Source organism: Lutjanus erythropterus, chromosome 14 (assembly GCF_056507025.1).
Source record: "Lutjanus erythropterus isolate fLutEry1 chromosome 14, fLutEry1.hap2, whole genome shotgun sequence".
NCBI lineage: Eukaryota > Metazoa > Chordata > Actinopteri > Lutjaniformes > Lutjanidae > Lutjanus > Lutjanus erythropterus.
The window spans coordinates 19537682-19551240 of record NC_139330.1 but is presented as its reverse complement, the minus strand read 5'-3'; the positions used below and the strand labels follow the sequence as shown (position 1 = coordinate 19551240).

The 13559-nt window shown below is 40.8% G+C and overlaps 1 protein-coding gene across 2 annotated transcripts in view; it reads left to right on the top strand.

Annotated features, from left to right (window-relative positions):
• Positions 1–13559, top strand: part of LOC146315485 (cGMP-dependent protein kinase 1) — a 113924-nt gene that overhangs the window by 28285 nt on the left and 72080 nt on the right. For both annotated transcript variants that reach the window (XM_084735559.1, XM_084735558.1), the window contains exon 3: positions 13062–13175. In XM_084735559.1, coding sequence (XP_084591685.1) covers positions 13062–13175 — 114 coding nt within the window. The remainder of the gene's footprint in view (positions 1–13061; positions 13176–13559) is intronic.

The window sequence follows — 13559 nt, the reverse complement described above, 5'->3', positions numbered from 1 at the left end:
GTAGGAAGAGGCAAGAAAAAACCCAGAGTTTTCTATACACTACAAGAAATTCAGGTGCTGTATTGATTTTTAAGTAGACGGGTAAATGTACACATACACATATAATGGCTTAATGATCTGAAATACTTCTATCAAGGAGAATATAACTTCAGCTAATGTGTCATTTATGTGCAAATAGCATGTATGCGTGTGCTGCAGACTAATAATCTCAGTTACGTTGAGGCGTACACCATCTGCCCCGAACACCAAGTGAAAATCCTCTCACTCGGGCAAGTGTCTTTTCTCATTTGCCCTCTCTGCCTCTAAGTTGTTCCCTTTGTCACTTTCTCTCTCTTTCAGACACACACACACACACACAGACACACACACACACACGCACACACGCACACACACAGCTACAAGTTATCAATTCAGAATATGAGACCAGAGGCATGCACGTTTTCCTCTATCACTCCTCCTCACATTTTACCGACTTTGACCCCAATCTGTCCTCTTGTCACCATCCTTTCTCCACTTTTCCTCTACTCACTTATTCTTCTTTGTTGCTCTTCACCCGTCTGTCCACTTGACTCTGCTTTTTTTTTTTAAATTCTGCCTTTCTTTCCTGTTCACCCCCTTTTCTCTGTCTGTTCCTCTCCTCTGATTAGGGAGAGATGGCCTTTGTTTTCTTTCCTCTGAACTCCAGAATAAGAATTGATCCCCATTTTCAGTCCACAGAGGCCGATGAATACACCTCAGAGCAAGAATTAATGAGTAATTTGTGAATGATCCCTGAGCCTTTATCCCCTTTGTGGCTAACCCCCGCTTCAGAGAGTTCCTCATCTGGAAAGACGATGAAAGCGATGTGTGTCGGTGTGTGTGTGTGTGTCGGTGTGTGTGTGACATAAGAGCAGCGAAGGAGGAGGAAGGAAAGGCAGACACTGACAAAAGGGGCTCACGAGCATCATATGAGCCGAATATTATGCAAATGTGTGAGACTCCTGTCTTTGCTTTGACTTAGGTAGGTATATACTGTGTGTTGTATGCTTGCTGCTGTGAGTTTGTGTTTGTGTGTGAGGGAAGATGGTGGCCCATGACTTGGAGTAATCCTGAGAGTCTGCTGTGACTGGATAAGCTCTGTGTTTGCTGAGGTTCAGACTTGACTATACAAGATAGGGCGCCAGTAATCTTCTGTGCTACAGTGATGGACAAATCCCTCCCTTCACCCTGAGACTAGCGCGAGCACAGCACACACACACCGTATATATACTGTACATGAAATAGCTGCAGTTATAAAGAAATGTTGTAGACACTAGCTCTAAATAACACTGTTACCCGCGGACAGTGTGGCGATATATTCAGCCTTCAAGGTTGATCAGTATTCTCCACTTTTATTGCTAACTTGCATACATGGAGAAGCCTGAATACATTGAGTTCGCAAAGGCCAGTATCATCAATCAGTGTCACTGTAGTCAAGGTTTTAGGTAAGGCTTTCTTTTACATTTTTCTTCTCTCAACACAGACTTTCTGTTGAGTTTAAATTCATCTCTTTGATCTCTTTTTGAGCTTTGATTGCCTCCACCAAATACTTTCAACCCCAGCAGGGGAATTCTCACATTTTTTTGTTGGGGCAAAGTACAAATCACTGTTATAAGCAGACTTTTTTTTATGTATGTGTGTGTTCAGTGTTGGAGTACACATACACAGAGAGATAAACAAGATACAGGTTCCAATATTAACTTTTTAGTCTTTCTGCCTTATCTGGGAAGCTCTGCTTCTCAATAAATGTACCTTTAACTGTACTTCCATGTGCTATTCATTTTTCATTGTAGGTTGATCTACTCAGGCAATATGGCACCACAAACTAACAGACTCTTTGCAGTTAGTGCAAAATCCTGCTCTGAAATTCTCCTCTGGCCTGATAAGCGTAAGGCCGCATTCAGGCAGAGTAGGGCAGTATCAGGGATGTAGGGGTGCGACCACAGCTGTGTGGTCTTTCTCACACACACAAACAAATGAACACAAATCAAAGGAAGCTTCTCAGTGTTCTTATTTTGCAGCCAGCCAGACCCAGACATCGAAGCTGGGTACACAAGTTATTTCAGGCTGCCTGTGGAGTGGTCTGATGGCCAACTTGTGATTGGCCACAGCAGTATGGACTGTGATTCTCCAAAAATTGACGAAAACTTCAACTTCAACTCTTCTGCTGCATGCTGCTGCATTTTTTTTGTCATCCCCTGCGGCCCACCCCCTGACACAGCCTAAATGGACTACCTCTAATCAAAATGAGTGAGATGACTGGTGTTTTTGCCACAAGGCTTGATTCTGTCTGAATGTGGCCTAACCGTAGCGATGCTGGACAGAGAGAATCGATAGCATTACACAATGTTGCATGCTGTGTTGATGCAAAACAAAATGTAGTCTATCAACTTGTGTGTAGTGATGAGAGTTTATGGTGAGGGAGGTGTATTTCAGCAAGCTGCCAATGGTGGCGCTTCTTCTTTTTTTTTTTTTTTTTTTGAAGCAAGGTAGATTTTTACTCGAATTTGGCAAGTGCTCATTTTGTACCCGTCATATACAGTTGCAGCTTATTGCTGTTGTACCTCAATCACTCAACTTTTCCTAAATGAAGAAAAATGTCCTTGTTTAAAGCAGAATAACACAAAGCATTAATTGACATCTAAAAGATTTTGAAATAAGTACACAAGCCAAGGGGGCAAACAAGTCTTAGCTGTTAAACAAGCGGAAAAACAACGTAAAGCCGGAAATACAGGATTTTCAGTCCACAATTATAGAACATTGTGGATTGTAATGTGAGTCAGTCAGTCAGTGCACCACTTTGGTTCAATGCTTTTTCCAACACTTTGGTTAATGCCCAAATATTAAAATACAGACATTACTGACAGCCTCAGCTTTACTTTGTGTGTAGTGCTATTTAGAAAATGGTAGTGGTGGTGGTGGTTTAGCTCAAAGGGATGCCTGTGTACAGGCTCATTGAGAAGCTGTGGTCTTGTTGTTTATATGTATATGTATATGCATATGTAAATACTGTATGTTTGTGTTTGTATAAGCATTTTAGTATTACCATTTAAAGCTCCCCGTAAAGGTCTTCTCATGCCAGTGGTGATCCAGCGGGCTGCTGGAATGGGAGTTGGCTGTTGAAATGAGAGAAGGCCCATTACTGTAGTACTTGAGATGCCATGTTAATCTGTATTCTGATTTTGAGGCTGTCTAATTAAGTCTGGTCTGCATAAAAGAAAAGCTACAGTATGTGCACATGGCATGGACGCTAACTGCTAATTACAAGGCAGTGATTCGGTCTGTGAATACAAAATGTTCATTTTCACTGCCCCCTGCTCAGGCTATCAATCACCTGTCAACACGGGAGCCATAATCTGAGTTTGATGACTAGGAGAGTAGCAGGGATGAAACCAGGCCTATTAAAATGTTATAATGAAAACACTGATAGGAGACGAGGTTGTAGACAAGAGGATTTAACAGTCGTGTCTCACCTCACATGTCCTATTACTGCCACTGAATGAAAATAACCTTCAGTGTGCGGCTGAAAGGCTCTAAAAGTAGACATATGGCACTACAGTATGTTCTCACCGAATTCCTGTCTCCAAGGCAAAATGATGTAAAAAGGATGAAACCAGCTGTCCCCCGTATCCTGTCGACAAGACACTGTTTAGTATCCTTACGTCTCACAAAGCACTTGTAGAAAACTGCGGTGTAATTTTCCAGCGTGCTGATAGCAGGGCACCCTGTGTGAGGGTGCCTCAGTCGAACTGAAAAAGATTTGAAGTGCTCTCATCTCAAACAGTGTGATGTGCAGCTGTGCTCACCTATAGCATCGGGTGTCCTTCCTCATCTTTATCCCCTGCTGTCCCTCTGTTTCTCTTATCCTCTCCCCATTGATGCCTTTTTACTTTACTTACCCCACTTATCATGCCTTTGCTCTGCTTTTTTCTTCGCCTTCCTATAATAAAAATGGCATACATTTAAAAAGGCTGCTTGACGTCAGCTAGTTTGCACTCAGATCCAACCTGCAGAGCGCCTCCTTTCAGTTTAAAAGGCACGGTGGCAGCGGTGTTCCTTGAAAAGACACACACGCAAAAAGAAAAGTGAACACTCCCTCCTTCACCTTCAATTGGTGAGATTCCCGAAGCTGCAGAAGGCTACACAGACTGCACAAGTTTATTGACAGCAAGCTGATAACAGTCAACAAGCATATTTCGTGGAGATGATGCAGATGTGCCGCTCTGTGGAACAAGGAAGGGGGACTCAGGGCAAACATCAAACAGCATTTATGTTCACAAGCTGCAGCTATCCACCTTCTGTAATCACAACATCTCCTATCTAAATGGGTCTGGTTGTAGCTTAAAGTATAGAGAAAGAATACTTAAAGTATAGAGAACACAATCAGTACAGCAACTTTAGCTAACAAATATAGTTTATTTGCCCTGAGTGGATAATTGTAATTGAAAATGTTTTAGTTAACTGATATACATTCAGTTGCCTGATATACACTCAGTTTGTAGTTGCACCTGGTTAAAACTTATTTATTCTAATTCAGAGATTTTTCCCAAAGTGGGAGATGAGCCTCAAAAAATGTTACACAAAGGAGATCACATAGATTTATGCTATAATCTCGATTCAAGGATTATTTTGTCACTGATGTTAAGACGAGAACATTAGTATGCAAGGTCTGCAGCCCAAAAATGAGGTACGCCACCACCACAACATCCAGTTTCTTCTGTTAATCTACTACAAAAATCACAACGTGAATATGACTTTTTGGCTGGTTAGCTAGAAAGCTAACGTTAAGTTTAAACTATATGAGACTTGGCTTTGTTTGTTTGTTTATAGGTGAAGTAGCAGTATGATGAATCTTGCTCCTGTATGCAGCTCGCACAATCCCACTCTCTATTGTTTATTTTTGGAGACTTGTTATTGATCAGTGACATCTAAGCTTGTAAGGTGTAAGACAGCAGTTTTTGTTCATTTTGAAAATAAAACTTGACTTTTCATGACCACTTTCTTTTGCGGGTTTAAACGCGGAAACAGGGGTAGATCATCAGAATCAGAATCATTTGCCCTTCTTGAGTGATCAACAACTATAAAGACAAAGAATAATGAAAATCTGGAGGGACATCTGGACATTTTTCAAGCAGAAACAACATATTTAATAACCCATTTGCTAACTTGAGACAACAGCTAACGTTAGCATTAACCACCTCCTAGCTAACGTTTACACGGTACAATAGGATAGGCATAAATTAATACTGAAATATCAACGCACATCTTGGACCCATTTATTTAACGCTTAGCCTGGATTTGAAACACACTGGTTGCAATCAATCTTGCAATGTAGGCTAAGCATGGTGGCACTTGACTTGGTTTGCTTGATTCTTGCCGCAGTAACTTGAGACTTGAGGGTTAAGACTCGGATATGTGTGATTTACTGGGTGCTGGTTAAACTTAATGATCATTTCAGAGCTTCCAGTTTGTTTTGTTCACCCTTTTTACATGAATGAGGGTCGGCTAAATGATAGAACCTCCTCTTAAAGTTTGATTGTCCAGTCAGCGCCAATAAACTGTGCAATTAGTCAGCTAAAATGCTGTATTATTATGCTACATCTTTCTCTATACTTCTCTATGATGTGATTAAAGTAGGTGGTGAGCAGCCGCCTGTAGCTCATGGTACGGGAGGTTGCTAGCAGGACTGGATGTAGCTGTGAGGCGTGACGGCGGAGCGGCACCCTGCTGCTGCCCGCTCAAAACACAGATAACCATCATCGCTGGGTGGCAGGTGCAGAAAATAACCACTCACTGTCTGAAAATGTCTTTATTTACATTCCACAAGGCAAAGACAACACATTTTTCAATCAAACTCCATTGTGACACTCTCTGTCCCCGCTCAGCATCCTGCTGCTTGTGTTCTTTCAGCCTGCAGTGACACAAACAGAGATTCCCTGAAACAACAACGCTCAGTGTTTGTCATTTCCAGTGCCGGGGAACTCTGAACTTAACACAAGTCTCATTCTGAGCCTCCCTCCCTGATTAATGACACAACAGTGCTATTACTCTTTCTCTCTGCCTTTTTCCTTGTGTTTGTTCTTGCTGTTGGCTTCAGCCCACATCTGTATTTTCTTAAACTCTGGGGTTTATTTTGTTCTTAACTGGAGAGAAAAATTATGCATGACTTGTTTTTGAATGCTGCTCAAGTAGCGGTTGTTATTGAACACGGACACTGATCAGGAGGAATTACCAAAATTTAACATTTTTGATTAATTTAATGAGGCCCGTCATTATTTGATTAGCCTCAAACCCAAACATCTGCCCCTTTGGACATCTTTTCCTCTGAATGTGAAGTAGAGCACCGCATTCATCTGGAGATCTAGTTGTGTTATTTTTCATTTTCCGATGTCTGCTCCCTCCGTTGATTCATGTGTCTCATTTTTCAGAACAGGTCAGCGATAAATATTTGTTCTGCTGAAAGTGTTTGGGTTTTTCTCAGAGGTCACATTGTGCTTTTTGAAAAACAAGGTGAAAACAGAAATTGCTGCTTGCAGCTATCAAAGGCCCGTCTGAGTCAAACTTTTGAATGAACTGCAATTTATTAGATCTTTCAAACCACGTCATTTTTTAAAGAAATAAAGAGCAGATGGTGATTTGTAAACCCTGGAATTTTCTGAAACCGTTTCAGTCCCTGTTGAACAGATTCCAGGCTCAGTCTTATTCTCACGTGGCTTTTTTCCTCTACAAAATTGTCTCAACTGTCAGACAGAATTTGACTTTTTTTTTCCTCACAGGCTGATCTGAAGTTAGAGTGTTATACCACGTAAAACTTTTACTGGTAATGACCCTATCTTCTGGCACGTGGCAGGAAGATGAAACGATGTTCTTCTTGAGTATCATTGTTCCTCCAGTGCTCTAATGGACGGGGAGGATTGGGTAATTTGACCCCTGCGCACTGGCAGAAGAACAAGGCCTATCAGGATGGGATGGTGGTTGTACATTATCCTCCAGGGGGTTTGAACTCCCCCACATCCTGTTTCTTGATGTCCCTTTTGTGCTGCTTGAAAAACATAAAAAATATCAATGGAAGACGAGGAGGAAGAATTAAACCCTATCCCGCATGTGACCCCTGAAACTCAACTTTATTTATAGGCACAGTCTAATGGCCTCAGTGTAAAAGACTCCATGTGGACATTAACAGATGCCCTTGTCTCCAAGTTTATTTTATGGGAGAACTTTGTGTCACATGCTGCTTGTGGAGTCACAACTGAGTACCTTCATTACAAAAAAGCTTTTATCTTTAATCTAATCCTGCTAATCGTAGCCATTCAGCACATTCACATGGCTGCCATTCAGTATCATTTCACTGCTTCACAATTGATCAGCAGCTAAAAAGACAATGTGAAAATCAAATCAAAATCTGGGAGAACACTGAACCATATTTTAAGCTAAAACAAGCATGCTGACTGTAATGTAATGTAATGTAAGTTAACATTAAGTCAGTTACATTATGTGACATTATACTCACAGGAAATTTGTGTGTATTATTCATGCATTAAACACAAAGATGTTAAAGTTTAATAAAAGTGTCAAAGATGTGCACTGATATATCAGAGTTAAACATTTCAGAATTCATTTAAGCTTTTTGTATTGTATTGTGCCACACTAGCAAATGGTACTGTTAGCTAGGAAGTGGTTGAATGCTAATGTTAGCTTGTATCTAACAGTGGCCAATGGATTATTGAATATATAGTTTTATTTTGATATATAGCCCAGTATCCATTCAGGTTTTCACTACACATTGTCTTTTCAGTTGCTGATCAAGTGACGAGTGGTAAAATGACAATGATCCAATGATAACGGTAAATTCCTTCTGTCTATATGACTTGCAACGTGGAACACAGCAATACAACATGCAAGCTTTCCACCTATATTCACACAGTGGCCCCTTTTCCTCTGACATCATATGTCATAAGAAAAGGGGCCACAGTGAATCAGGTTTCGTATAAATCAGTGGTTCTCACCCTGGGTGTTGGGACGCCCAAGGGGATCGTGAGATTATTTCTAATGTGACTGCGTTTGGGATCTTTCTAGTCTTGGGCAGGCAGGGGGGTTGCAAACACCAACCTAATTTTTCTGGAGTTCACGTCTCGAAAAGGTTGAGAATTGCTGGTCTAAAGGACAGACCTTGATAGAAAAAAAATGTATAATTTGTTCAGATTTGTCTCCTGTTAGGGGGTTAGTAGGAGAAAATTCATGTCAGGTTTTTATCTGTGAAGTCTTCAGCGCCAGTGTGAAATAAAGTCAACTCAAAAGACAGCAGCTTTTTGATTTGGAATGCAGCCAGAATCACATCTGATCTTGAGCCGGGGGGAAGTCTGCTCCGAGGTCTGTCCTGAGGCCCTGCTGCTATGTGGAGCGCACTACAGTGTGCATTTAAATGATCAGCTATTACAATGTCTGCACCACCTCAGGTTAAGACGACACGCTGTGATACATCAATAGTGAAAAGAAAGTTAATATTATTCATGTTTTACACATTGTGAATTTGTTATTCTTCCTCATCACATTTTTAATTTGTCTTAGATAAGACAGTGAACAGCTGTTGTTAAAAAGCTCGGGGAGATTTAAATGTGCTTTACTTGTACTGTGCTTTACATATATTTGCCTGTTGTGTTGTAATTTGAGTATGATTTGAATAGTACTTCCATATGAAAGGTGAATTTCAAGTGAAGCTGAAGCCAAGAGCCAAAGACAGGAAATGAACTGGACCGTGTGTTGGTGTGTGGATGGATTTATCTGACGTACTTAATAACAAGTTTCTTAAAAATAGACCATTTGCGGAATTCCAATAATTGAATAAATGGATTACTATAATTTCCTACTAATTCCCACACAGCCTGCAGGCAGTGAGATGTCCAAAACAAGCGTTGTGTTTAGACTTCTCACTTTTGTCAAGAATTAATTACTTGGCTATCCATGGGAAATTGTTAGCTTTGTCCACAGTGAAGTATAAAGGTTTTTCTGCCTGATTTGTGGCTGTCTTTGTCCCAACGTGAACCTGTCCCTGAGGCACTGCAGTTATTAAACCACAGACACAGCACTGCACTTAATGAAGTTCTGTGTCGTGTGTCCTTTTGAAGAGGGTAGCAGTTATCTGTAGTAATGCAAACACACATTGCATCTATCTTTTAGCTTCTATGTATACATCCGAGGGCTGAGTAGGGAGCAAACCCCAAGTAAACACAATTTATCCCCCTCTTTGAAATGAGGCCGAGAGTTTTCAGATCAACTGATCAAGTGGGGTAACCGGGAGAATGCAAAATGCAGACTGAAGGCAGAGCTGGAGCAGTTCAAATGTTTCACTGAGCAGAATCAAAACTCAAAAATAGTTATGAAGGCCAGAGAATCAGTCCAACAAAGCAACCAAATCCAAAGCAACAGGCAAAATCCCAAACAGGCACAAAGTCCAAGAAAACAAAGTAGCAGTCCAACACCGGGAAATTGCTAGAACACCTGACAAAACAGACAAAGACACACCGGCAAGAGAAAGGAAGAACCATAGATTTAGGCATTGCTCCTCAGCCGTACTCATAGTTTTTCCCACTTGTGGCCAACTTGTGGTATTGCATCAGAAAATTCCCCTGCAGCCCAAAAAAAACTTTTCCCCATGAGCCACCATTACAAAAGAGACATCCATAAAACTGTTGACAGGACATCAGTCATTTATGACTCTTTCTATCATGAGTTTTCGATCCATGGAGGTTTTATATTTGTAAAATTTTCTTAGAGCTGAGAAAATCAATTAAAAAAATCTCTCATCTTGATGGTAGAAAACCTTTTTTGGCACATGTGCCAGGTAAGCAGTTCTTCTAGGACTAAATGGGTGCTATCTTTGCATCCGGTGTGAAAGAATGAGCCAGACCCTTTGCTTGTATGACTACGAAAACACAAAGGCATTAGCTGACATTAGCTTTCAAGGAGAAGGAAAGTTTAAGCAACTCTTGTGTGTAGTCTTTCACACTACAACAAACAGTGTCTTTCTTGACTTGTTAAATTATCTTTTAAACTGACAAACGTGTAATTCGTGGCACAATTCAAAGGATCAAAAATGATTTATCTCTTGCCATTGATTGCTGTTCATATTGTTTCTGAAGTTCGGTTTCACAGCGGTCTCTCAGAGAGGGACTTCAGCTCTCTGTTGGGTAACTGCAGTTTCCCCTCATCTGTATTTACCACTACACCTCTGTATACATCAACATAGACACTTTGTTTGCACTGCAGCACACCTTGTTCCTTCTCAAACTAAAAGTCCATATTGCTTCTCTTTTGATGATGGATCAAAGGCTCCCAACAACAATAATGTGATATGGCAAGGCTCAACAGGCACTTCAAATAGGGTGCACAATTGATGATAGACAGGTACCCCCATTACTCAAAGATCAAGACGAACCCTTTCTGCCCCTGATTAGATGGAGGCAACAAACACGCAGGGTTGTCTTTGGTTTTCGCTTACAGTTTTTGACCTGGAAAAACATGGCAGGTGTCGTGAAATCATTGGCAATTTTCACCCAAACTATTCATCATCCATTCTCTATCTATGACACCCACATTTAATCGTTCATAATAAAAGCTCTGGAGTTTTGAGCGATCATCTCAACACCCATCACAGTTCACTGATTAGTCTGGCACATACTTGTTGGGATCAATCGATTCTCAATGGCTGTTTTCCAGACTTAAATCTCGCAGCAAATTGAGCTCACTAATTATAGTCTTTATAGACTTTCCAAGGCCAGACTGACACCACGAATATTATTTCTGCTCAGTTTACTCAGTTTAAGAAACATTTTGCAGTTCATCTTGTAAACAGTCAATGGTTTTATTTTTATGAAAGCAAGAAAGATCAGCTTGTTTGGAAGGAGTAGAAAATAGAAGGATTGTTTTCATGTTTTTTTCTATATACTTTGAGAACCATACTTCAAAAACATAGTCATTATCTTCACCAGGTGCAGACATAACAAGTGTTTGAAAGTGAGCTGTCCAGTCATTATGAACCATTATTACTAAACTGAAAGAAACATATGAGTGAGAGATCTGAAATTAATATTTAGTGTTTGTCTGTTATCCAGTCAATCTAAAATGAAAGACGCGCCAGCACAGCATTGTTAAAAATCTGAAGGCAGCTTTTTGATGGCGAGGCATCTCAGTTAATTTTTCTATCTGCAGCAGTTTCTTCATTTGAGTGGAACAAGAGGAGAGGAAGCTCTGACGCAAAAAAAAAAAAAAAAAAAGGCTGTTAAACAGGGGCAGTGGAAACAGCAGGAGAGTCGACACTAAGATGGTGACACACTTTGAGAGCTGGAGATTGTCTCTGCGTGTAGAAGTTTCATGCTGGGTGTTAATGGATGATGTATTGTTCACCATGGCAAACAAAAAGGCGCACTACAGTTCCACTAAGGTGGAAAGAACTACAAAGCGGAGAAAAAGAATTAGTCCTGAAACATGGCGGGTTCCTTGGTCGCGTTTTTGTTAAAGGGGTTCACAGCCCTCTCGAACAAGATAACGTGTCAAACCGTTTCCTCTGTGGATCACTCGCCTGCTCTTATCATCTTTCCATATTTCATCAGTAGCCTTAACTGTTTTCTTTCGTTTTTTTTTGCTCTCTGTAAGTCAGAGTTGTGGTCCCGCTGGAGTCCCGCTGGAGTTTCCAGGAAAACATACATGCTTGATGAGATTTGTCTAAACACAGTTGTAGCAGCCATCCCTCCAGACACAGGAGCAAAGAGCCTGTTACAGTGTTAAAGAAGAAAAATATATATTTACTTGATTTAAGATTGAATTCTGCTTCTCCGGGCTACGTAAACGCACACGTGTTGTTCAGACATGTTATTTGTATGTTTCTTTTATGCTTGGAGATTTGGCGGCATAACACAAAGCTGGCCTATTCAATTACTTTTTTAAAGGACCTGATTTGAAAAAAGGTAACGTGCCAAAGGGCCAGACCTTTACATTTCCTATATCTGACATGTTAGGAATTTAAATGTATAAAACACTACATCTTTTTATTTTTGTTTCTGCTTTATTAATTTTCACAACTGGAAAAGAAACATTATACAGGAAAAAACAATGAATCTTTGTAATCCTCGATTAGACTCTCAGTTTGACTCCTCTAAATTCCCTCAGCCCGAGTTAAAACTTGCTAATAAACTAAGTGTCTGTGTGCTTAACAACAGACAGAACCAATGAATGGACTCATTAGCCTCTCTTTCATTTGAAGATTTTTTTTTTTCATTACGAATGAGTCCCGGGGTTGGATTGAAGTTGTAATTTAATTGTATGTGGTAATTGCATGTTGTAAATATAATTTCCCCAAGAGGGATTAATGAAGTAGGCTTTCTTCTTCCTCTTCTTCCTTCGTCTTCCTCACCAAAAACAAGTTAACTCTACCAAGTGACATTGGTATATATTAGATTTATTAGGACACAGTCACTTAGTTATTCCTAAATTGTTCCTGTACGTATGCCAGAAGCGATTTTTCAATGCAGAAATATGTTTACTTTGAAAACGGATCTGCATGATGACTATGTGAATCCATACATGCTGCAATAATAACACGTTAGAGCATTCTCTGTGAATGCCTGGGCCCTGATAACACTTATTTTCTCAAATAGTATATTAAATTAACAGAACAGTTCCCCCTTTAAGGCATACCATACTGTGTCTGTGAGTTATGGAGTGTTTTGAGTAGATTTTTCTCACGTTGCCACTGCTGCATTTTACAGGCCTTGGTAGAAGGCCAGTAGCCCTCGGAAACTCCACATTGCAAAATAATCTTATTTTTTTCCAGTTCAGTGAGTCAAGAGTACTCTGCCTGGGCGCCTCTAAAAATGAAGCAAAAGCCCTCAGACACCTATCATCCACTCCATTTCATCACTGAAACTTTGTTTGCTGTACACATTGAAAGCAGCAGAGGAATCACACACCTGGGTAATGAGGCAGGAGAATAAATGTGCAATTTGAATATGCCTAATGATGTACCCGTATTTCTGTGCATGTTTCAGACGGGAAGGTGGAGGTGACGAAGGAGAGCCTGAAGCTCTGCACCATGGGGCCGGGAAAGGTGTTTGGAGAGCTGGCTATTCTCTACAACTGCACCAGGACCGCCACTGTCAAGAGTGAGTCTCCGCAGACACCTGGAAAACATCCACAGTCCACGTGTTCACACACACACAAACACACACACAAATACACTGAAATCTGTTCCCTTGGTGTGGAGGATTAAGGGTCTTTCGGTCTGTAAGATATCAGACCTACATCGCCACAGAGCGTGGGATCACACCGCCGCCGTATGAACAGGGGAACACAGCGGTCATGATGAAACACTTCCCATCTCCGCTCCATGTTTTCACAACACTCCAGTTAAGTGTCTTGCGAGACCCCCGGTGAGCTGAAAGTCAAGGTTTACTGCCTCTGCTCCTTCATGTGTCAAAGCTCCGGCTATGAAGGATGCGCAGTGGGTGTGTAGGTGGTCTATCAGACTGGAGATTTGAATAGGCAGC